This window comes from Trichechus manatus, unplaced genomic scaffold (genome assembly GCF_000243295.1).
Source record: "Trichechus manatus latirostris isolate Lorelei unplaced genomic scaffold, TriManLat1.0 scaffold00115, whole genome shotgun sequence".
Lineage (NCBI taxonomy): Eukaryota > Metazoa > Chordata > Mammalia > Sirenia > Trichechidae > Trichechus > Trichechus manatus.
Window position 1 is genome coordinate 6,873,330 of NW_004444051.1, and position 26,607 is coordinate 6,899,936.

The 26,607-nt window shown below is 39.3% G+C and overlaps 1 protein-coding gene across 9 annotated transcripts in view; it reads right to left on the reverse strand.

The window, feature by feature from the left end:
- Positions 1–26,607, reverse strand: part of CDKAL1 (CDK5 regulatory subunit associated protein 1 like 1) — a 926,518-nt gene that overhangs the window by 177,657 nt on the left and 722,254 nt on the right. For all 9 annotated transcript variants that reach the window (XM_023738358.1, XM_023738357.1, XM_023738352.1 and 6 more), the window contains one exon: positions 15,330–15,392. In XM_023738358.1, the coding sequence (XP_023594126.1) occupies positions 15,330–15,392 (63 nt within the window). The remainder of the gene's footprint in view (positions 1–15,329; positions 15,393–26,607) is intronic.

Below are 26,607 nucleotides of genomic sequence, written 5' to 3' on the forward strand. Positions count from 1 at the left end.
AGAGAAAGAAATAAAGGGCATCCAAATTGGTAATGAAGAAGTTAAACTGTCCCTGTTTGAGGATGATATCATACTATACACAGAAAACCCAAAAGACTCCACGAGAAAACTACTGGAACTAATAGAATGATTCAGCAGAGTAGCAGGATACAAGATAAACATACAAAAATCAGTTGGATTCCTATACACCAATAAAGAGAAAGATGAAATCAGGAAAACAATACCATTTATAATAGCTCCTAAAAAATTAAAATACTTAGGAATAAATCTAACCAGGGACGTAAAAGACCTGTACAAAGAAAACTACAAAACCCTACTGAAAGAAACCAAGAGATTTACATAAATGGAAAAACATACCATGCTCATGGATAGGTAGACTCAACCTTGTGAAAATGACAATTCTACCCAAAGCAATTTACAAATACAGTGCAATCCTGATTCAAATACCAACAACATTCTTTAAAGAGATGGAAAAACTAATCATTAACTGTATATGGAAAGGGAAGAGGCCTCGGATAAGTGAAGTACTAATGAAGATGAAGAATAAAGTAGGAGGACTCGCACTACCTAACCTCAGAACCTACTATACAGCTACGGTAGTCAAAACAGCCTGGTACTGGTACAATGACAGATACATTGGCCAATGGAACAGAGTTGAGAACCGAGATGTAAATCCATCCACCTATGGTCACCTGATCTTTGACAAGGGCCCAAAGTCCACCAAATGGGGAACAGTCTTTTTAACAAATGGTGCTGGCAAAACTGTTTGTCCATTTGCAAAAAAAAAATGAAACAGGACCCACACCTCACACTATATAGAAAAACTAATTCAAAATGGATCAAAGACCTAAATATAAATCCCAAAATTATAAAGTTCATAGAAGAAAAAATAGGATCAATGCCAGAGGCCTTAATACACAGCATTAACAGGATACAAACCATAACAAACAATACACAAACTCCAGAAGATAAGCTAGAAAACTGGGATCTTCTAAAGATTAAACACTTACGCTCATCGAAAGACTTCACCAAAAGAGTACAAAGAGAATCTACAGCCTGGGAAAAAATTTTTGGACATTACAAATCAGACAAAGGTCTAATCTCTAAAATCTACAGGAAAATGCAACACCTCTACAACAAAAAGACAAATAATCCAATTAAAAAATGGGCAAACAAAATGAAGACACTTCACCAAAGAAGACAGTCAAGCAGCCAACAGACACATGAGGAAATGCTCGCGATCACTAGCCATTAGAGAAATGCAAATCAAAACCACAATGAGATACCATCTCACCCTGGCATTAGTGGCATGAATCAAAAAAAAAACTGGAAATAACAAATGTTGGAGAGGCTGTGGGGAGATCGGAACTCTTATGCACTGCTGGTGGGAATGCAGAATGATACAACCACTTTGGAAAACGATATGGCGCTTCCTTAGAAAGCTAGAAATGGAAATAGCATATGATCCAGCTATTCCACTCCCAAGAATATATCCTACAGAAATAAGAGGCGTCACATGAATACACATATGCACACCCATGTTCATGGCAGCATTGTTCACAATAGCAAAAAGATGGCAACAACCTAGATGCCCATCAACAGACGAGTGGATAAACAAACTATGGTACATACACACAACGGAGTATTACTCAACCATAAAGAACAATGATGAATCTGCGAAGCATCTCATAACATGGATGAATCTGGAGGACATTATGCTGAGTGAAATAAGTCAATCACAAAAGGACAAATATTATATGAGACTACTACTGTAAAAATTCATGAAAAGGTTTACACACAAAAAGAAACAATTTTGGTTATAAGGGAAGGGAGGGGTGAGGGGGAATACTAAATAGACAATAGGTAAGTGGTAACTTTGGCGAAGGGTAAGAGAGTACACAATTCTTGGGAAGCCAGCACAACTTGTACAAGGCAAGGTCATGGAAGCTTCATAGACACTTGTAAGACTCCCTGAGGGAATGAATTGCTGGGCAGAGGGCTATGGGGACATTGGTCTCAGGAAACATCTAGCTCAATTGGGATAACATGGTTTATAAAGAAAATGATCTACATTCTACCTAAGTGAGTAGCATCTGCGGTCTTAAAAGCTTGTGAGCAGCCATCAAAGATACTCCACTGGTCTCACCCCTTTGGGAGCAAGGGAGAATGAAGAAAACTAAAGATACAAGGGAAAGATTAGTCCAAAGGACTAATGGACCACAACTACCACGCCTCCACCAGACTGAGTCCAGTACAACTAGATGGTACCCGGCTACCACCACTGACTGCTCTGACTGGGATCACAAGAGAGGGTCCCAAACAGAGCTGGAAAAAAATGTAGAAGAAAACTGTAACTCACAAAAAAAGACCAGACTTACCGGCCTGACAGAGACTGGAGAAACTCTGAAAGTATGACCCCGGACACATTTTTAGCTCAGTAATGAAGTCACTCACGAGGTTCACCCTTCAGCCAAAGTTTAGACAGGCCAATAAAACAAAAGGAGACTAACGGGGCACAACAGCCCAGGACAAGGACTGGAATGGAGGAGGGGACAGGAAAGCTGGTAATAGGGAATCCAAGGTCGAGAAGGGAGACTGTTGACATGTTGTGGGGTTTTTAACCATCTTCATAAAACAAGATGTGTACTAACTGTTTAATGAGAAACTATTTGTACTTTAAACCTTTATCTAAAGTACAAAAAAAAAAAAAAATTACAATACTGAAGATAAAAAAAAAAAAAAATTCTATTTTTAGTTGACTTGTGTGCACCTAAAATACTCCTGGAATTCTGAAAGGCACCCAATGGTAGAGTAGTGAATAATGGAAAATATTAACAATATTTAGAAGAAGCTGGTTAACTTACTTTCTTTCCAGATGCTAAAACTCTCTCATTTTCCAAGTTCTAGAGGACAGTGTTAATATACACATTAAAAAAGTACCAAAAATGGTGATTATGATTATCTTCTTAATCTTGCACGAAAACTCTAAAGAAAATGAATTATTAGCCTGCCTTCCTGCTATTTTCCCAAGTTCATGTATCATGACCTGAGCTGATTCTCTCTTCAATTCTTCTCAGTGTTTTAGGCTTTCAGGGTCTGACTTAGTGTATTTCTCTGGCTTAGACATTGCCTGCTGTCTTGACTCTAAAGAATGCCAATCCTTTGGCTGGGACCACAGTGCTGCCAACCAGTTCCTTCCACTCTCCCATGATTGTGGCCTTGAGGAAGAGAATAAGTTTAACAAGTTCTACTAGAAACAGAGTGCATATTAGCCCTAATGACTACTTTAAATCATGTTTCCATTGCCCCCAGGCTGATGCTAGATTAATCAGTTTGGGGAAGATTGGAGGTAAGGGTGGTGGTTTTTAGAATAAGCTTGATTGATTTTCGTTTGCTTTGTTGTTGTTGTTAGTTGCTTTTGAGTTGATTCCAAGTCATGGCAACCCTATGTGTGCCGATTAGAACTGCTCCATAGGGTTTTCAAGGCTGTGGCCTTTCAGGAGCAGATTGCCAGGCCTTTCTTCCAAGGCACTGCTGGGGGAGTTCGCATCACCAAATGTTCAACTAGCAGTTGCAGACTGAACCACTAGCAGTTAAACACTTAACCATTTGCCTCAGTTTTTCTGCCGACTTCTGTCTTCTCTCTCTCCTTATTGCCTTTCATACCTCTATTTTCTAATTTTCCTATTTACCTACTCAGATTTGGGATTGGAAGAGAGAGGCAGGGTAAGAAGTCTCACTCTGGCCTTGAGCTTAAACTATGCTTTGCCAATCTACTTTTTGTTACAGTGTCTAAAACTGTGCATTTTTAAGATACTTGTGGCATAGAGGTTATGATCACCGACTCTGGAGCTAGACTGCTCTAAAACTAACTAGCTGTGTAATCTTGACCATTTAACCTCTCTATACCTCAGTTTCCTTTTCCACATCTGTGAAATGGGGAATAACAAGCACACTCACTTTACAGGGTTGTTAACCCAAAAAACCCACTTCTGTTAAGTTGATTCCAACTCATAGAGACTCTATAAGTCAGAGCAGAACTGCCCCATAGGGTTTCCAAGGCTATAAATCCTTACAGAAGCAGACTGCCACATTTTTCTCCCGCAGAGTGACTGGTGGGTTTGAACCACCAACCTTTTGATTAGCAGCTGAATGCTTAACCACTGCGCCACCAGGGCTCCTCTACAGGGTTGTTACAAAGATTAAATGAGTTATATGTATATGAAAAGCTTTGAGAATAGTGCTGGTTACCTGGTATGCTTTATTATAATAATGGTCATAATAACAAAGAACTATTCCAAATCCTACTCTCCTTGTCAACCCTCAGGGTAACTGGCAGAGTAGAACTCTGGCATTTTGGGGGACTTGGATATATATACCATTTAACATCACCCAAATCTCTACCAATAGCTTCCGTAGCACCAATCCCTGAAGTTAAAGTAACAAAATAACCCAAAATGTAAAAAAATGTTTAATTTTCAAAACAGTGTTTTGTTAAAAAGAAAAGAGAAAAATATATAGGTACAATATCAAAGTTAGGCTCAAGAAAATATGATCTGCTACTGAACTTGAGAAGTAGCTCTGGTGGCACAATGGTTAAGTGCTCAGCTGCTAACGAAGAGTTGGAGGTTTGAACCCACCCAGCGGCTCCATGGAAGAAAGACCTAGAGATCTGCTTAGTAAAGATTACAACCAAGAAAAATCTAAGGGGCAGTTCTACCCTGTCAATAGAGGGTCGCTATGAGTTTGAATCAACTCGACAGCACACAACAAAGCTCAACTTTGAATCACAAGCTGATGAGGGTTAAAAGTAAGAAAAATGCTTTAGGATTAGGTAGACATAGACCAGGAAGCAAGAAAGTGGCTAGAGATAAACGCTGCCAAATCAGGAAACAGCTTAGCTATGTCTGTGTGCCTCAGAAACAATTATCTGGTCACCTTGAGAGAGAAGATATTTTAATAAATGAAAGCACAGATTTTACACCGAAAGAGCTCTTCAGCATGCCCTTTATTTTGAGGCTGAATTATTCATTTGGCTTTAGAGGGGAGTTAATGGGGCCAACGAAAGGGGTTTAATACTTACTGCAGTACTCACTACCCTGTGTTTCAAGACCAAAACCTAAGCGTGGTTTTAGAATAAGAACATGTGTCAATATGAAAATAAGAAAACTCAATCATTTAGACATTTATGCAGTTGTTTCTGATATTTAGCAACATCCATGAAACTACTTTTTCAGTCTCTGCCAAAGACGGGGAATTAAGTTAAGTACACAAATGGCTTTGGACAATCTGCTGCAGAGAACTGTTTTAAGCACAGCATCAACATGCCAAATCAATAACTTGTTTCTTTATCTACATGTGCCATGAAAATCTGGCTAGCCATAGAATGCTGGATCCATTAAAAAATGAATTTGCTATTTTCAGACAGCACATAGTTCAAAGCTCAATGGAGCCAGCAGGCAGGAATCCAAATTCACATCTCCCTCTCTAGAAGAACAACTCAAAGCACTCTGTTGCTACATTATGTTACTCAAAGCACGGGGATAATGAAGGCTGGACAATAACTGCGGCTGCCTCAGGACTGAGTCAAAGGGCTATTATTCTTCAAACATAAAGAGCTGGGAGGAGTGACTTTTGTTATCTTAAATCACTAGACAAATTGGACTAATTATCTGAGAAATGTAAATCAATATCTGAAATGAAATTGCTCCTTCTGCTTAAGAGGTATGATATATATATTTTATGGAACTTAATATCACAGAGATTACTAGTCTCTTAGGGAAGAAAGGAGGGTGGTACAATCTAAGACTTCTGAAATAGAACTGTGCTGTATGTTTCTGCCCAAAACTGCAAAAACTACTATTTTACATTTTTTCATTACACATTTCACTGTGCACTAGTAGGTGTGAATTCCTAGATGTGTTTATAGTAACAAAAGTTCTTAAGGTAGTCTTAGGAAATGGGGATTACTGAAACACACACTAATATTTTTTGTATTTTTTTAAATTGTGTTTAAGTGAAAGTTTACAATTCAAGTTAGTCTCTCATACAAATATTTATACATACATTGTTATGTGATCCTAGTTGCTCTCCCTATACTGTGACAGTACACTCTTCCCTTCCACTCTGGATTTCCCGTGTCCATTCAGTCAGCTCCTGACCCTCTCTGCCTTCTCATCTCACCTCTGGACAGGAGTTGCCCATTTAGTCTCATGTATCTACTTGAGCTAAGAAGCACTCTCTTCACGAGTATCATTTTATTTCCCACAGTCCAGTCTAATCTTTGTCTGAAGAGTTGGCTTCGGGAATGGTTTCAGTTCTGGGCTAACAGAGTCTGGGGGCCATGTCTTCCAGGGTCCCTCCAGCCTCAATCAAACCAGTAAGTTTGGTCTTTCTATTTTTTGTATTTTTAATACCGCAATTCAAAATGCATTGTGCTGATACAATTATTATACTTAAATTATGCCTAGAGTAATCTTTCTTTGGAGACCCTGGGTGGTGCAAACTGAAAGGTTGGAGGTTTGAGTCCACCCAGAGGAGCCTCAGAAGAAAGGCCTGGTGATCAACTTCTGAAAAATCAGCCATTGAAAACTCTATGGAGCATAGTTCTACTCTGATACAAACAGGGTCGCCATGAGTTGTAGTTGATTCAATGGCAACTGGAAAAAAAAATCTTTAAGATAAAAATATAATAACTCTCAAAGACTTTACTATTTTTACAGTATCTAAGTATATAAATAAATAACATGGGAGAAATATTGATTCTACTTTCCACAACCATTATGCTTACATACATTTTTTATCCCTTACCCAACTACCAACACCACCCTATTTCTCTTTCATTCAACCATTCTCTATAGTAATACTTCATTTATCCAACCTTATTAAGAAAGAACTGTTCCTAAGAGAGTTATAAAGATAAATGTATTCTTAAAATACCAATACTTTAAAAACAAGTTATACACATCTCTACTATTTTTAAACAAAACACCTGCTTCTTGATGTAAATTAATCTCAATTATTTATCCTGGGACTACTAAAATGTATCAGAATATTTGGGTGTTCGGGTCTAAATTAAATGCTCTCAGACAGCTACACTTTTAGAGTTCCTTTGTTAATGATTTAAAGTTTTTATGGCCTTGTTCTTGTTTTCATTTAGTGTGCTGTCACTTCTTACTGGAGCTCTGACTTCTTGAAGCAATAATCACCTTCTTTTTAACTGCTATTAGGAGTAACTACGGTTTGGGAAACCAGACAGCTACATTTGTTAGAACTGATTTAAAAAAAAGGGGTGGACTGTTTGTGGACAAGAGGCTGAAGTAAATGAGGTGAGGGAGAGAATTAAACAATAATTTTGACAGTTCTGGGGCAATGTTGGCTAACTTGCAGGTTCTGAGCTGTGTTTTAGATAGCTGAGATTGCTGCATAAAAGACTCTGGTTGAGTGATGCACTAATATTCAGTTTCTTTCTACTCATATGCTACTTTATCAAGGGCATTCATATATAGCTGTTTTTTGAGATGTGAATCTGTTTACAGGTCATCTGATGTATGTCTACATATGTGGAAAAAATTATTAAAATAACAATTGTTACCGAAGGAAAAAGAACCCACTTCAACAATACAGGAGCTATATGGCAGTGCATCTTCTCACGTGTGTCCACTGATTTGTCTGTATATGTAGAAAAAAATTTAAAATAATAATAGTCACTAAAAGAAAATGAGAAGTTTACTTCTCAAAATACATGAACTATAATAGTGACAACCTGTTATAGATTCATATTTTTTTCCTTTTTTAATTGTATTGTGTTTTAGGTGAAAGTTTATAGCACAAATTAGTTTTTCATTCAAAAATTTTTTACACACATTGTTTTGTGACATTAACTGCAATCTCCACAATATGTCAGCACTCTCCCCCTTTCTGTTTCCACCCTGGGTTCTCAGTGTCCATTCATCCAGTTTTACTGTCTCTTCTGCCTTCTTGTCTTTGCTATTGGGCAGGTGTTGCCCATTTTGTCTCATATACTTGATTGAACTAAGAAACATGTTCCTCACGTGTGTTATTGTTAGTTTCATAGGCCGGTCTAATCTTTGACTTGGACCAATAAGCAACATCATGATAAACGGAGAAAAGATTTAAGTTGTCAAGGATTTCACTTTACTTGGATCCACAATCAATGCCCACAGAGGCAGCAGTCAAGAAATCAAGCGATGCATTGCATTGTGCAAATCTGCTGCAAAAGACTTCTTTAAAGTGTTAAAAAGCAAAGATGTCACTTTAAGGACTAACGTGTGCCTGACCCAAGCCATGGTGTTTTCAATTGCCGCATACACATGTGAAAGCAGGACAATGACTAAAGAAGACTGAAGAAGAATTGATGCCTTTGAATTATGGTGTTGGTGAAGAATAGTGATTATACCATGGACTGCCAGAAGAATGAACAAATCTGTCTTGGAAGAAGTATGGCCAGAATGCTTCTTAGAAGCAAGGATGACGAGGCTTCGTCTCACGTACTTTGGACATGTTATCAGGAGGGACCAGTCCCTGGAGAAGGACATCATCCTTGGTAAAGCACACGGTCATCGAAAAAGAGGAAGACCCTCAATGAGATGAACTGACACAGTGACTGCAACAATGGGATCAAGCATAACAACGATTATAAGGATGGCGCAGGACCGGGTAGTGTTTCATTTTGTTGTACATAGGGTTGCTATGTGTCAGAACTGACTTGATGGCACCTAACAACAACAACAATCTTTTACTGAAAGGTGAACTTCAGGAGTGGCTTCAGTTCTGAGTTAGCAGGGTATCCGGTGGCTATAGCCTTGAGGCTTCTTCCAGTCACCATCAGACCAGTAAGTCTGGTCTTTTTTTGTGAATTTGAATTTTGTTCTACATTTTTCTCCCACTCTGCCTGGGATCCTCTATTGTGATCCCTGTCAGGACGGTAAAGGCTCACTTTTTTTTTTTTTTCCACTTTCTAAGAAATCTTTTATTTGCTTAGGTTGGTGGTTCTTACAGTGTGGTTCCTGTACCAACAGTTTCAGCATCACCTGAGAATTTGCTAGAAATGTAAATTCTCAGACCCCACCCCAGATCGACTATATCAGAAACTCTGGTGAGAGGGCCCAGTATTCTGTGTTTTATGAACCTTATAGGTGATTCTGATGAATACTAAAGTCTGAGAACCACTAGTGTTAGTTATTGTTTTTTCTGTATATGAGAGTCCAACAATCAAAGAGAAAAAGACAGCTTCTAAAGACTCACTTCTTAATAGTATATATTAATTCATACCAATTAACTGTTTTTAGGAATTTATTCAACCTCGGCAGATGTTAAAAAGCCTCTATAGATCTAACCTGAATTTTCTAGTTTTTTTCTTCCAAACATTTTCCTATTTTATAATAGCTTTCAACAGTAGTAGATGATAAGCATCTGTTTAGCTAATTATATATATATATATATAATAATAATGTCTGTCTGAAAACATAATCCTGACAAAATCTAACCAATAAATAAATAAAAGAAATAGATATCACTTATATGCATGGCAATATTTTCTTCAGGCCAAAGACACAACACATGCTAACTTGCATGGCTTCATTAAAATTGCTGTAAGTATAAATGAAAAAAACCCAAACCCATTGCTGTCCAGTCAGTTCTGATTCATAGTGACTCTACAGGCCAGAGTAGAATTCTGTAGGGTTTCCAAGGCTGTAAACCTTTACAGAAGCAGACTGCCACATACTTGCCATGGAGTAGCAGGTGGGTTTGAACCACAGATCTTTTGGTTTGCAGCTGAGAGCTTTAACCACTGCACCACCAAACTCCTTATCGTAAGTATAATCTACCCTAACTTACCTGTGACTTAGCCAAAGAAAAAATTCAACTCTAGGTTAGCTTTCTGGCACCTAGAAAGCGTCTGGCATTCTAATCTTTCCTGGTAGTTAGAACGGTGTGTTTTCAGAAACTATAAGCTATGCTTATTATTTATTGATTAAAAAAACAGGAAAGAATCAGATGAAGCATAAAATACAATCAGAGTACCTGCTGCTTCATATTCCCTTTTCCAATGCTCTCTTTTATTAGCACAGATATATAAGCTGGGTCGCCCACAGTGGACGGGTTTCAGCACAGTATCCAGACTAAGACAGGCTAGGAAGCAAGGCCTGGTGATCTACTTCTGAAAATTAGCCAATGGATCACAACAGAATATTGTCTGATATAATGCTAGAAGATGAGCCCCCTAGATTGGAAGGCACTCAAAATACACAGTGGCCGCAGCAATGGACTCTAGTGTACCAATGATCCTGAAGATGGGGCAGGACTGTGCAACATTTTGTCCTATTGTACATGGGGGTGACTTGACAGCAACTAATAACATTTTCCTTAAGACTCATTTTGGATGCAAATTTCGCTCTAAGCTTTATTTGTGTTTTGCAACAGCACTTAAGAGAAAACCAACTGACCATTTACAACCTAAACAATGGCTTCAGGGTATGATTAAGAAATGCACCTGGTCTCACTCAAAGAACAAGTTTGTTTAACCTGGTGACTTTCCTGTGTTTGGGGTCAGGCAGGAGCAATCTTGTTTGAGGGAGAAAAGGAGAGCAAAAAACAAATCTAACTGACTCACTGAGAACAAAATGGCTGTACTAACTTTTGTAATTACAACTGTTTTAACAGTTTCTAGAAGGCTAGGCTATCATTTAAGGGGCCCACTATAATTTGCGATGAAATCCCTAGGAAATTATGCCAACTTTAGAATAGGAGTTGTATTTCTGCGTTTACTCAGCATAATGAACCCACTGAAATGCTGAGCATCGCTTCTTTGGTACAAACTTACATCAAGGGAAAAATTAACAATACAAGGAATTTAGCTAGCAAGAAAAAGACTGCCACAACCTTATTCCCAGGAGCCGACCACAGCTTATTTTATTTTTCCATATTTTTTATTATGGAAAATTTCAATCATAGAAAAAAATTTACATAATAGAATAGTGAAGCCCCACAAACCGGGGCTTCCCACCTGTTCTTCCCAATTCAGTCATGGCTGAGGAAGCGAAATTGGAAAAGATCCAAAATTTTAAAATTTGGGTGAACCAGAACGATAAACAGAACGGGAAAAACTACGTTTAGAAGCCCTGCTAGAAACCTAATCTCCCTCTTACAAAACAAAGGCAGCGTATATGTTGCATAGCAACCAAATTTCCTGCCCTTAGGATCTTGAGCAGTCAGAAACAATAGTGCGCTACTCAAGATGGCGGCCGAATAGGCCCCTTTGAATGTGTGTCGCTCTCCACAGTTCTGCCAATAATTCAATCTATATCATCCAATATATATCACAGAGATACATATGATATATTTAGAGAAAGAGAGAAAAAGGGACAGACAGACCCTGGGTGGTGCAAACGGTTAATATGCTCAGCTAACCGAAAGGATGGAGCTTGGATTCCACCAGGTGCATTTCCGAAGAAAAGCCTGGTGATCTACTTCCAAAAAATCAGCGGTTGAAAACCCTATGGAGCACAGTCCTACTCTGACACACAGGGGGTTGCCATGAGTTGGAATCAACTCTATGGCAACTGGTTTTGTTTTGTTTTTTAATATACAGTCATGTATTGCTTAACACCCATGATACATTCTGTGCAATAGGATTTCATGTGATTTGGACATTGTACGAACACCATATTTACACAGGCAGTCCCCATCATCCCCCCGACCCTCACCCCACTCCACTGTTCCTCAGGCCTGAGGAGCAGGAGTAGCCCCACCCTGCGGCCCCCACCACTGCCTGCATGCCAGACTGGATACGGAGGCCAGTCTTGCCAGGTGTGTGGCTGTGGGCCGGGCGGAGGTTGAGCTACCAGATGAATTGGGACTTTGTGCACGTTCGGGCACAGGGCAGGGGGCGGGGGTGGAGGGTGGGCGGTGCGGTTAGGTGGCCTCAGGAACCAGGTGGGTAAGGGGTGTGCGGGTGCTGGCAGCATAGCTGGCGGTGGTGGTGCGGCCGCTTCCTGATCTTGTGAAGCCGCTGCCGCGGCCTGAAGCTGGGAGCCTGCTAGTGCCGTGGCCGCTGGAGTCCCTACCAGAAACCATAACAGGAGCGGGAGGAGCCTTGGCAAGTGCTGCCCTGCATGGGGAATGAACGGCTGTTAGGCGAGGGAATGAAGCCAGGAGGAGAAGGGTGTGGGGATAGAGATGTGACCTGGAGACCCGCTGCTCATTCATTCTGGGGGTTCGGGGTCTTTAAAACCATTAGGGGAAAATAATAAAAGCAGAGATGCTTTCCCTTAAAAAAAAAAACAAAAAACTTATGGGACCACGGATGTATATGCGGACGTTGCCTGAACAGACAGTATGCTGTGCATAGCTGTATACAGAGATTGTTGTTGTTAAATGCCATGGAGTTGATTTCGAGTCACAGCAAACCCATGTGGCAGCAGAACTGCCCCATAGGGTCTTCTGGGCTATAATCTTTATGGGAGCAGATCACCAGGTTTTTCTCCCATGGAGCCACTGGGTGGGTTAAAACTGCCAACCTTTTGGTTAGCAGCCGAGCACTTAACCGTTGTGCCACCAGGGCTCCAAATATACACATGTGGTTGAAATTGGTTTAAACATCTCATGCTCAGTGAAATTTCTAAATTCCTATAGATCACTCCAGAAATTTCACTGAGCATGAGATGTTTAACCAATTTCAACCACATTTTGTAGAATTTTACACTAGAACCTATCTGCCTAAAATACTAATTCGTTTGAATATAATTGGATAATTAAAAAATAATTTGAAATACAGCCCTCTGTTATTTTATTTGTGTAAAACAAAAGCAACTTTCTAAGAGTGAGAAAATAATTCCCATTATCCAACCCCTCATGGTTCTAGTCTTTGTGGACACTGGAATCAGCAGGAGACGAGGTTGAAAGTGACGTGGTTAGAATTGGCTTGTTACAGCATTGAAAAATGGGAGGATGCTACTAAGGGGCACAGAGCCGCCTAGAATGAAACTTCTCTGTTTTCCTTCAAAACACACATACAGAATAAAAAAAGATGCCAACAGGCCAAATCTTTGGAGGTTCAAAAATCAGTCATCAAGCAGTCCAGCTACTTATAATAATTTAGTACTGATCTTAAAGCCAACATCAAAAGAAACACCATCCAGCACTTACATTCAATTCCTCACTGCCTGATGACTAATTTGTAGAGGAATGAAGTCTTCACAAGGGAAGCCAAAATAATTTGAGGTGACTTTGATACAATGCCACAAAGGATATGAAGAGGAAGCCAGTAGAAGCTGCAAATGGCTAAGTTCCATTAAGAGTTCTAATAAAAGCATAATGGAATTTCCCTTAACTGTGAATAAAAAAAATGTCAGAAGTAGGCAAAATTTAGACAAGTCAGGCAAAACCTTTGATTTGTCCTAGACTTTTTAGTGTAGTTGTTAAATGTTAACCTTATCCACTGTTGAATTTATGTTAATTAAAATGGCTTCATCTAAAAAAAGTGCAACACTGCCCTGGGAAATTGGGCCAATCTCATTTCTTTTGCTGTTGTTATCAGCCTGTACCTTATGTCTGCATTGTCAGACACTACAGGCTCTCACAGCCTCTTTCAAACAAACTGCCATATTCTGCAAAGTGACTGATTTAACTTGAAGAATGTAAGTTGGAATGATATAATTTTTAGTATTGTATATTGCCAGGGTCACGTGAAGCATAAGCACCTCTCTTTACAAATTTTTGGCGCTTAAGGCAACTAGTCACTATTGAAACACTAGCAGCTATTCAAATTCTTGCAACTTCTATGAACAACTGGCACAATTTTTTTTCCTCCTGAATCCAGACATCTCTGAGTTTTCAACTGAGGAAAGTTGCTTTCACAGTACTTATTTTGGCTACTTAAAAAATCCCTACCACATGTCTCCCTGTAAATTCATAGATAAAGATCTAAGTTTATATTAGCATTTCAACTGTGTAAATTTTTTGTTTGCTTCTGAAATCACCTCAAACTGACAGATTTACTGGAACCTTATAAGGCAGAGAAGTTTTGTACAAGTCTCAGAAATCTCTGAATATATTTTCCCATTAAGATGTCATGTTAAGGATTGTCTTAGTCATCTAGTGCTGCTATAACAGAAATACCACAAGTGGATGGCTTTAACAAAGAGAAATGTATTTTCTCACAGTCTAGTAGGCTACAAGTCCAAATTCATGGCATCACCTCCAGGGGAAGGCTTTCTCTCTCTGTCAGCTCTGGAGGAAGGTCCTCGCTGTCGTCAATTTCCCCTGGACTAGGAATTTCTCTGCGCAGGAACCTCTGGTCCAAAGGACACGCTCTGCTCCTGGCACTGCTTTCTTGGTGGTATGAGGTCCCCAATTCTCTGCTTGCTTCCCTTTCCTTTTATCTCTTATAAGATAGAAGTGGTGCAGGCCACACCCTAGGAAAACTCCCTTTACATTGGATCACGGATATGACCTTAGTAAGGGTGTTATATAATCCCACCCTAATCCTTTTTCACATAAAATTACAATCACAAAATGGAGGACAACCACACAGTACTGGGAATCATGGCCCAGCCAAATTGATACACACATATTTTGGGGGTCATAATTCAATCCATGACAAGGATTTTCTTAAAAATAATTATTTTAATTTCATTTTTAAAAGTCCTTAATGTGTACAAATATATGGTGAAATACTTATAAATGAAAAGATGGTTAGGAATCTTCAAATATGGGAGGGGGTGGAGAGTGTGGGGTATACATGAAATAAGACTGGCCATGAATTTATAAAGCTGTGGGATGGGGACATGGGGTTCATTATATTATTTGGTGTTTTTTGTAGCAAAACTCTTGGCAATGCATATTTCAGACACAAGGTTATGCATTGATTTTTGTTAGGGTTTTTATTTTAAAAAAATAACTTTCTATCAGGAGCAATGGAGAACCAAGAGTTGGCAGTCAATATTTCAATTACCTCTACCATTTTTAGAAGCCAAGTTCATCTACTACAGTGTTTGGAGAGAAAGAACAAAAACCAAACAAACAAACAAAAAAAACCACCCAAAACATATCTTTTCACAATCTTTGAGATTTCTGTGACAATATGTAACTAAATTTTAATGTGAATGAAACAGAATTATCTTAGTTCTAAAATACAAATTTCCTAGTTTCTTTAAAAAGGTTAAAGGGTTGAAAATTTAAATAGTCAACAAAAATTGAAATATAATTGGCAAGTATACTGAAAATCACAGTATATTGGTAAAAATTATGCTACACATTCAGAAAGGCTTGTACTACCCGATACACTAATAATATGATTCTCTTACCTTGTGATCATATGGATTATAAGAATGAAATACCCGAGAAAGATCTTTCGTTCTTTGCTTTTTCTGTGAAGGAAAAAAAACAAACATTTGAGTTGACAGGTGGCAAAAATATATGTGGGTGTGCATTGAAAACTTATTGTTTATTTAGCGATTTTTCTTTCTGAAAGCTGAGTGGCAACAGTGTCAATCTGGGACACATGGATGCAATTAAAAACAAAAATCACTTGATGGTTATGTGGGTTGTTGTCACCAAGCAATCAGGCAATCTTTTCCCGGAATATTTCATAATTAAGACACTATCACCATTAAAAAAAAAACCTACATAAAATGCTTATCTTAGAGACTAAAATAAAGAAAACATTGTGAAAAGAAAAAAAAAATATGCACTTAGGGCACTTTTGATTTCACTGTAGCACCAATTGCTGTGGCTGGGAATTGGGTGCTGACATGCATCCATTTAAACAATGCACCTCCTTCAGGGTTCCTGGTTACAGCTGGAGTCTGTCTGCTTGAGCCTGCAGGTATGATGACACCTTTGTTTTGTCACTGCTAAGGCAACAAGTTTGGTTTTGGTTTTTATAGCCCCAGGGGAACCCTGGTGGTGCAGTGACTTTAAGAACTATGGCTGCTAACCAAAAGGTTGACAGTTCAAATCCACCAGCCACTCCTTGGAAATCCTATGGGGCAGTTCTACTCTGTCCTATAGGGTCGCTATGAGTTGCAGTCGACTTGATGGCAGTGTGTTTGGGTTTTTTGGCATAGCCCCAGCGCCTAACACAGTGTCTCACACAGAGCAGGCAATAACAATTTGTCATATTAATGAATTACCCATATAACTTAATGATGACACATAAAACCTATATATAGTTATAAAAAGAGAAGTCTCTTTTTGCTTCTAATGATATGCTCTTCTCAAGCTGAAACCTTGCAGTCAAAGCTCAGGCAGTACTTAAGTCCCCACTCTCTGCTCCCCAGTATCTGTGATGAGTTAGAAGTGTGAGGTTCTATTATTATTGCGGACCGTAAACAGCAGCTTGGTGCTGGGATTCTCATCCACTGTGATCTGACCATTCCCCATAACCACTATGAGCAAACTTATACATGGTTCCAGGTATTCTATGCATATATATATGTGTGTGTGTGTGTGTACATACTATTATTATTTCAAAGAAAGGGGATCCTTCTCTCTATATATATTCTTCTGAAATTTATTTTTTTTCACTTTAAAATTTATCTGTGCCAAACATCCCTATTTGTATATACAGATCGGCAATCCCTTATACAGATTCTGAAATCCCCAGACTTTTGAAATCTGAACTTTTTTTCTGCAATTCATTTTGTTTTTTTTTAATGTAATGATAATCCTTGCACAAACATCTTTGCCAGTCTGAAGGTGTATTTTCTTAAAAACAAATTATGGAAGTACAGTTGCTGGATCAAATAGTATACACATTTATTATCTTGATGTTGCTGTTTTTAGTTGCTATTGAGTCAGCTCTGACTCATGGTGACCTTATGTATAACAAAAGGAAACGCTGTCATCTTCATGATCGTTGGTATGTCTGAGTCCAAATATCTTGATACCAAAACAAACCAGTTGCCAACAAGTCGATTCTGACTCATAGCAACCCTATAGCTACTAAATGGACCCCTCCCCACAAACACTATCAGTTCGCCCTCTCACCAAAGAGGGAATGAGAAAAGGAATCCAGCTTCTTAAGTGGGAAATTCTTAAGAATTTCTCTCTTCCATTTAAAGGTTAGAACATTTCGAACTTACACTTCCCTCGCTGCCGATGATAGAATTTATTTCTTGTATTTTTTTTTTTTCTAACATCTTAGAGTTAGTCCATTAACACATCTTGAAAACTCTGTCCTGTATGTGGCCTGCTTCTCCTTAACACTGACCTAGTCTCACTTCTGGTTCTACTCTGCTCTGATATTCCAACTACCAAGTGTCTGGGTTTTTTCTCTTCAAACTTAACCTGCTTGGTATCCACGCTTCCTTGGGGTATTTTCTACCTAGGAACTCCAGTGTCCTCATGAGCATGCCATCATACCTTCTCCATGCCAGAGATCTAAGCAGACCCCCTGACTGGATCCTAAATGATCTTCTGCATCCATTTGGCTAAGTAGTCAGATCTGGTATCTAAATTGTTGTTATTGTGTGCTGTCCAGTTGGTTCTGACTCATAGCGACCCTACAGGACAGAGCAGAACTGCCCCATAGGGTCTTCTAGGCTAATCTTTATGGGAGCCCTGGTGGCACAGTGGTTAAGAGCTACAGCTGCTAACCAAAAGGTTGGCAGATTGAATCCACCAGCTGCTCCTTGGAAACCCTATGGAGCAGTCAGAATTGACTTGACAGGAACACGTTTGGGCTTTTTTTTGCTTTGTTTTAATTTTTATGGAAGCAGACTGCCAGGTCTTTTCTCCCACAGAGCCACTGGTGAATTCGAACCACTGACTTTTCTGTTAGCAACGGAGTGCTGACCTTTGCACCACCACAGCTCCTTGGTATGTAAATAGGACCTTGTATTAAGTCATCTGTACAAACATACAGATTCCCCTTAGATGAGTTTCCAGAACTATTTTTGGCCACAATTCCAAGTGGCAGTCTTTTAAATCTCTCAGCCTTGTTTCCACATACTGACATCTACTCAAAGTCATCCTTCCCTGTGCCTCAGCCTAAATTCCCATCTCCCCTGACCATTTCTGAGCCATGCTTCTAACTATTTAACTCTAAAGTAATTTAACACTCCTTTTTCCCCAGAGAGTAGAAGATGTATCCCTAAGATGATTGCAAACAGTCCCCTTGGCTAATGAAATGTTAGCTCTGTAAGCCTTGGGATCTGTTCTGAACAGGTCCCTTGCCCACCAAAGTTTTCATTAGCTCATAATTTTCTCCTTCCTTTTCATACACCCACTTAGTTGGTGTAACAGTTCTTGGCTTATACTTCAATCAGAAGAAGAATGATGGATACTAACACTTCCTTTGGTAGGAGACTTAATATAAAACATTGGGAAATTTTTTTTTCAGAAAGGAAATTATGCTAGAGAAGATAACACAGGGAACGTCTCAGCAGTCAACTTAGGAGGTGTCCCAAACTTATCCCAGAAATGGCTGGGCTACCAGCTTCAGTTGGCAGGTGGATAAGGAATATTCAGAGGTTATTTTGCCTGACCTTTTTATGTAGGTTATGATTTCATATTTCTATTTTGATAGTTAAAAACTATATATGCCTTTTATTATAAGCTACTTCAAATCATTTTGGGAAGGAAGTGAGGTAGAAACGACAAGTAAAGAACACTATTTAGGTAAGCCCCAAAAGAAGCCAGTGAGGAAATGACCTTTTTCTGACAACAAATTTATTATGCACAAATACAGTGAAGTCTTGGCTATGCATATTGCAGGTGATATGTGTTAGGCCAGTTAGCTAAAAACCACTGCTGTTCTTCCTTTGAGGTCAGAGTCACACAGCCCACTGGTGGTATCTCCTGGGATCTAGAATGGAGGCCAGCAAACTATGGCTCACAGGCAAAATTCAGCCCACTGCCTGTTTTTGTAAATAAAGTTTTATTGAAACATAGTCATACCCATTTGTTTGTGTATTGTCTATGGCTGCATTTGCTCTACAACAGCAGAGCTGAGTAGTTGAGACAGTATATGGCGCACAAATCCTTAAATATTTACTGTCTGGCTCTATACAGAAAAAGTTTGCTGACTCCTGATCTAGTTCCTTTACTCCTGACACTGTCTACTTTGGGGGGTAGCTGCCTGACCTCAAAGCAGCTAACTACTGAGCAAAATCCCTTGCTCCTTCATCGTCTCAATGGAGACGGCTCACAGACCAAACATAGCCTATATCCTGACTTATCAGAATGCACATAGTAGGCAAAATAACAATTAACTGTCTTGCTTTTAGGGTTTTACTTTCAGTGTATTCTGTGTACAGAGATAGAATATTACAAGTGGGCTTCTAGAGCATACTGAAACTGCTTTAGACACGGGGCTTTCAGAGCCTTCTGTATTCACATCATAACTGCACTAACACTAAAGCTAAATAGAAGGTTTCATGTGCAAGTAACTAAAATACGGCCATTGTTACCAGTGAACCAGTTTCCCTCATGCTGGCAATGGTAAGAGCATACTCAAACAAAACCTGTTAAGCCCTGCTATCAGCAATTTTAACTGAAACTAAAAGCTGAGCCAAAAGTGGAATAATTAGGTATTTTCCTGTTGCATCATAATGTGTGTCTAAATTACCTCCCACTTTTTAGCCTGTTAAAACAAACATCTCAGTCATGCAACCACCTGTTAATTTGCCAAGTGTTTAAAAAGTAAACATGTTAAACAAGCTGTGTGATAAACTTGTAATAAGGGTGGCCAAAGTACAGTGGGTACGGCAGACATCTCTCACAAAATTGTACAAGACACCTTCAAGTCCCCTTTACCATTAATACCAAGGTACAGTCCACAGAGATAAGATGATATTTAAATGTAATGACATGCTGAGCCCTGCAGTCTGTGTGGGCTGCGGTTAGGTTTAAAAGATAAGGCATTATGCAAATTTGGTACAACTTCTGGATTCCTGAGAAGCTGGACTACTGCAGGTCTCTGTTCTATAGGCACCTCATAACTTGCTTTTGTATTCCACTGTCTGAAGACAGAAAACAGTGATGGCCTCTTTTTCTTATACTCATATTTCAAACAAAACTAAGCAAAACTAAAGGCCCCAAGGGAGTATTTTTAACAGCAAAGGAGCCCTGGTGGCACAGTGGTTAAGCCCTTGGCTGCTAATCAGAAGGTCAGTAGTTTGAACCCTCCAGCTGCTCCAAGGGAGAAAGATGTGGCAGTCTGCTTCCGTAAGCATTACAGCATTGGAAACGCTAAGGTTTCTACTCTGTCCTGTAGGGTCACTAAGAGTCAGAATTGACTCTGGCAAGGGGTGTTAAGGTTGCCAAAGTAATCATTTCCATTTTTATCAAAAGTATGCAACAGAGCTCTGATCTCATCTTGTGATAAGAACCCAAATTTTGAAAGTGAGGTTATAAAATCAATAGTACTAGTAATATCCATCAATTTAATTTCTTCTGGTTCCCCAAACTAGTTCAGTACTTTCTGTGCCAATCCTCTAGATTATAGATTAAAGATTTCCGAAATAAAATAGTATAGAGATGAATGAGATGATGGACTTCAGTTCCACATATGGATTCTCAGAAATGATAAAGACCACAAGTTTCAACAATTTCGATATTTTAAAGGTATCTTATTATAAAAATCAAGTTCTTTCTCAAGCCTTCATCATTGTTTGTGGTAAGAAGCCAAACAAATAGGCCTGAGTCTCAACTTATTTTTTCTTGTCCCCTTTTTGGTAGAGAGCCTAAGAAGTGGTTAAGTGATCAACTGGCAGGTTGGTAAGAGTGAAAGGTAAAAGTGAAACAAGAGCCAGGACAACTCGCAAACTGGACAGTCAGGTTCTGAATACCTGAACTTTGTGTCATACAGAGGCACTTTAGACAACAAGGCAATGATAGTCTGGTGGGGACTAGGAGAGGTAGGCTCTAAATGCAAATATTCTAAAAGCAACTGGGGTCAAAATCCCAGGTAATAAAGGCTAGAGATAAGGAATGGTCAGTTATTAATGCCAGGGATAGTCATTAGGGAAGTCAAAAATCACACTCTGAGGTAAAAGGGTTGAAAACAGCCAAGAGGTTAAAAAATAAATAAATAAAAAACTGATAATCAGAGGGGTCCTTGGTGAAAAACTAGTCAGGAATTGGAAGAATCACAGAGAAGGCAAGGGCTAAGCAAGAAGCAGTTACGGAACACTATAGCCAAGGAGAAGAAATAAAGTAGCCAGGAAACTTCCTAGGTGAGTGAACATGTTAACTATCAAGGATGTGACCTAATGTTTACCTTGGGATCTTCTATTATACTTCCTGCAGGGGCAGGTACCAGTGCCAGGGTGTGGGCAATGCTGAGCCCACTGATGTGACAGCATTTGGTTGAAGAGGGAATATATTATTGCTTATTGGAGAGTTCACTTTTAAATGAAAGCAGAAATAAGAGAATTGAGCCTAGAGATTATGCCATATATAAACTGTAAGGAAGTAGGCCAACTATAGGCAAAGGGAGACAGAGAGAAAAGGAGGTAGCTTTGTTGAATTGAAGAAATGGCTAAATGATTAGAACACATGATGCAAGAAATGTAGTGATAAATGATCCTAATCGTGTTAGAGATGGAGCCCGACAAGCAAGGCTGGAGGCCAAAGACTGTGTGAGAATCTGTTGCAATGTTTCAGGAAAAATGACAACATCCCAAATTCAGTTGGAAGCAAGGGGAGAGAGAGAAGATGGGATGGATTTCAGAAATAGCTAGGAAGCAGGGAGATTTCTGGAGTCTTGAATGAGAAACAGGTTTGGAGAGCAGGGGGTGTTATTGCTATTGGGTGCCGTTGAGTTGAGTTGATTCCAACTCATAATGACCTCAAGTGACAGAGTGGAACTGTCCCATAGGGTTTTTTGGGCTGTAATCTTTATGGGAACAGATCACCAGGTCTTCTTTCTCCCAAGGAGCCTCTGGGTGGGTTCGAACTGCCAACCTTTTGTTTGCAGCCAAGTGCTTAACCGTTTGTACCACCAGGGCTCCTTGGGCAGGGGATAGGGGAGGGGAATTCAGTTTGGAATGGAATGAGTTTGAGGTGGTTGTGAAACATTTGGAAAGATAACGAATAGGAAGTTAGATGTAAGCGTATGGTTCTCAAAAGAGATATGTGGGCCACAGATTGGGAATCAAGAACATATCAATGTAATTTAAGGCAGGAGAGAGGATGAGATCACACAGGGAATATATAGAGTGAAGGAATAGAGAGGAGAGGAGAAAATTGGAGGTAAAATCCTAGCCAAAAACAGCTGTCTGACCTTGGGCCAGGTAACCGCTCTGGACTTCATATGTAAATTGAGGGAGTTGGATAAGGTCACTGGTTCTCAATCCTGTTTGCAGGTTAGATTCATGCGGAGCCTTTAAAATATATGAAGGCCCCAGTCCTAACCCTGTAGTTACTCTGATTGAATTAGCCTGATGGGAACTAGGCATGTGTATTATTTAAAAGCTCTCCAGGTTGTTTCCAATGTGTGACCAGCGTGGAGAACCGTCAGCAAAGATGATCCCTAAGGCCTCTTCCAACTGTTAATCTCTATGCTTCTAGATCTGTTCCCCATTGTCTTTTAGCTATTGGCATTCTGTGTTCTGTAATTCTACCAGGTATTTTCATTTTTAATCTCTATATTATACCTGCAGCTTTGCCTTATATCCTGACCTCCTCCTTTACTTAAGGATGGACTCTATACACAGGAATTCCTCTGGGGCACATTCTGGCTTTAGTGCAGAGAACAGGCTGCAGTTATTTATTTTAGTTCCCTACTTGGTAAGGGCTTCTGAAAAATAAATGGAAAGCTAATTTAATAAACTTAAATCTTTATTTTGTTATCAATGTATAAAACATCAGAAGCTTAGTTAAGAGCACTTGACAGTATCAGGACTCAATCACAATCTCACTTTTACACTGTACATAATTGGATGGTATCCTTAAGATGAACAATATTCATTCAAGATCAATAGAAGAAGAAAACACAGGTCCCTGGAATTTAAACAATACACCTCAGATTTCAGAAATCAATAATATGAACTAAAAATATGGTTGATGCTCAAAAGACACTCAGGGAAACAGATATAAAGTCTTCAAAATCTCATCTGCTTTTCTTTTATACCATTAAAGGCAAAAAAGGCACACATAATACTTCCATGTTCTTCTAAGAGAAACAATGACTGTGAGGGTGGTAACAAAAAGAAGGAAGAATAAAGCTGCTCTAATCGTATATATTTTGTCACCTTTATTCTCTAGTAGGGGTCCCTGGGTAGCACAAGTGGTTTACACACGCTGGGCTACTAACTGAAAGATTGGTGGTTTGAGTCTACCCAGAGGTGGCTCTGAAGAAGGGCTTGGTGATATACTTCTGAAAGATCACAGACATGGAAAACCCTATGGAGCACGGTTCTATTCTGACACACATGAGGTCACCATGAGTCAGAATCAACTTAACAGCGACTGATTTACTGGTATTCTGTAGTAAGATCTGCAAAATAACTCTACTGCTCTTCCATGAGATGCTGTCTGTAGTCTTGACTTCCCTTCTTTCATTCAGCTACAACAAATTCAAGGACAATTACCAGGTTCTTCAGTTTCTCCCATCTCCACGGTGGGGAGACGGTGCAAGCATTTGTTAAAGGACACCGAAACAGTGGAATTCTAAGAGTGGAAGTTAGAAAATGGATAAGTGAATCAGTTCAACCAACTGTAATAGTATTCAATAAAACAACCAGTCCAGGAGCTGAAAAATGTGGAAAGGTACTGCTGATTTTAAAGCACAATAGATATCAGTGGGAAACACTCTTTTTTCAGCCTTATGGTTTCCAAAATAAGTTTAGGGGACCAAGGTGTAACAATGAGCCTCTCGTTTTCATAGAAGGTAGGGAGTGGGAGTGGGGAGAAGGAGATGCACTGCTTACTCTGTCAGGTCCTTAACTAGGCAACAAATGTTGGAAGAAAATGCAGATAGGGAATTCTGCATTAATTCAGTGATCTCTGATAAAATAAAACGCAAGTAGCTGTATCTTCTCATATCTTGTTTACCTTATTTTCTAAAGAGAACACTTGTTTGCAAGGAAATGTCATTCTTTGACAGCAAAGGCATGCCTGGCACATAAGAAAGGAAGGAAACTTAACTATTTTGTGAAAATAGGTGTTGCTAAAATGAGTAGCCATCACAAGCAGTTAGGAAAGAAACAGCCTTTCAACATAAGACAAATTCCTGCAAAGAATACAAAGCATTAAGTACCACATATCACTCAATGGTTCATTCAAACTTCCTTTAAGTGCTCAAGTGCACAATCACTGCAGCATTGTTCACAATAGCCAAAAGGTGGTAACAACCCAAGTGTCCATCAGCAGACGTGGTATATACATACAATGGAATATTATTCAGCTATTAAAAGGAATGAAGTTCTGATACATGCAGCAACATGGATGAACCTTGAAAACTGTTTGCTGAAGTGAAATAAGTTAGACACAAAAGGATAAATATTGAACGACCACACGTAACATGAAATATTTAGAATAGGCAAATGTGTAGAGACCAAAGTTTACTAGTGGTTACCAGGGGTGGGCGAGAAGGGGAAAGGTGGATGTACTGCTTAAGGGACACTGTGTTTTCTGTTTGGAGTAAAGAACAACTTTTGGAAATGGAGAGTAGGGATGGTTGTACAACCTGGTGAATGTAATTAATGTCACTGAACTGTACACTAAAAACTGATGAAAATGGAAAGGTTTTTTTTTTTTGTTATACATATTTTACCACAATAAAAAAAAATTTAAAAATTAACCAAAAAGAATACCACATAAGAACATGAGTTGCTATATATATATATCAACTCAATATTATTTATCTTCACTCTGTCCTGCTAGCCTACCATAACAGAGAATTAACTTCACCTCTTATCTGGATTATTATAGCAAAATTTTTTTCCTGAGTCCAATATTCTCCCTTAAATCAAGGATTGGTGAACTATGGTCTGTGGCCAAATATGGCTGACTACCTATTTTTGCACAGTCCAAAAGCTAAGATTGGTTTTTATATTTTTAAATTGCTGGAAAAAAAAAATACCAAAAGAACAATAATATTGATGACACGTGAAAGTTATGTGTCCATAAATAAAATTTTATCGGAACACAGCCACAATTATTCATTACATATTATCTACAACCTCTTTTGCGAAACAATGGCAGAGTTGAGTGATTACAGCAGAGACTGCATGGCTGCAAAGCCTAAAGTATTTACTATCTGGTTCTTTTCAGAAAGAGTTTGCCTGTCCCTGCTCTAAATCATTGATTCACAACCTTGGCTGCACACTGGAATCACTGGGGAGTTTTAAAAAATACTGATGCCTGGGTCCCAATCCCATGGATTCTGAGTTAATTGATGTGGGGCACCGCCTGGAATTGGGAGTTTAAAAATCTCCCCAGGAGATTCTAATTTGAAGACTGCGTAGAAAAGCATTGCTTAATCCACCCCTTTCCTGGGTATTACAAATGATTACCATGCTCAACTGCTAACCGAAAGGTTGGAGGTTCAAGTCCACCCAGAGCTCCTTGGAAGAAAGGCCTGACGATCTACTTCCAAAAAAGCGGCCACTGAAAACCCTACAGAGCGCAGTTCTACTCTGACACACATGGGTTCACCATAAGTAGAGTTGACTCGATGGCAACTGGATTGGTTACTGAAGCCAGAGTAATTTTTCAAAGGCATGGTCAGCTAATATCACTCTCCTCTTTAAATGCCTTCAAGAGTTCCTCACCACTCAGAGAAGAAAGTTTCAAGTACTGCATTAAGGCTTTATGCCACTTTCCCCACTAATACCAAAAATAATGTCTGTTCTTCAGAGACTCTGCGTTTTACTAACCCTACCTCTTGCTAGTGCATTCCCTCTACCTGGAATCCCTCCCTACCATCTCTGTGTATTGAGTTCATTCTGAAACTCCCAGTTCAAAGATCACCTCTTCCATGTTGGATCCTCCCAAATACTATGTGCTTCCACAGATCTCTTTACCTCTTTCACTGTATGCCAGTTCATCTTCGAGGGCAGAAACTATGTTTTAATCATCTGGGTATCATCCCTTCTTTCCATGACACTTTGCCTTACATATGGTAGCTGTTCAAGAAGTGCTGCCCATTCCCTTAATCCCATGATGTTTTTTGTTTACCTTCACTGAGCCCTCTAGTCCCTCAAACTGTCCCGACCCACCCAGGTCACCTTGCCCTCTAGGCTCTCAATTCATGATACAACACTTCAATCCATTTCTTGCCAGTAAACTCAGCTTCCCCATTCTTCTGTCCTTCAAAATTTCTCCTATATGTTCCCTCCCCTCACCCCCCGATTTTATTGCAATCATTTGACTCCTGAACAATGCCAGATACCGCCTGTGGACTGAGGTCACCTAAAAGCTACGTGGTAATCCCTCTGTGAGCCCATATTCACTTGCTGCTGCTGTTCCTCAGAAGAGTCACCCTGTTATGGATTGAATTGTGTCCCTCAAAAATATATGTCAACTCGGCTAGGCCATGATTCCCAGTATTGTGTGACTGTCCACCATTTTGTCATCTGACGTGATTTTCCTAAGTGTTGTAAATCCTACTTCTATGATGTTAATAAGGCAGGA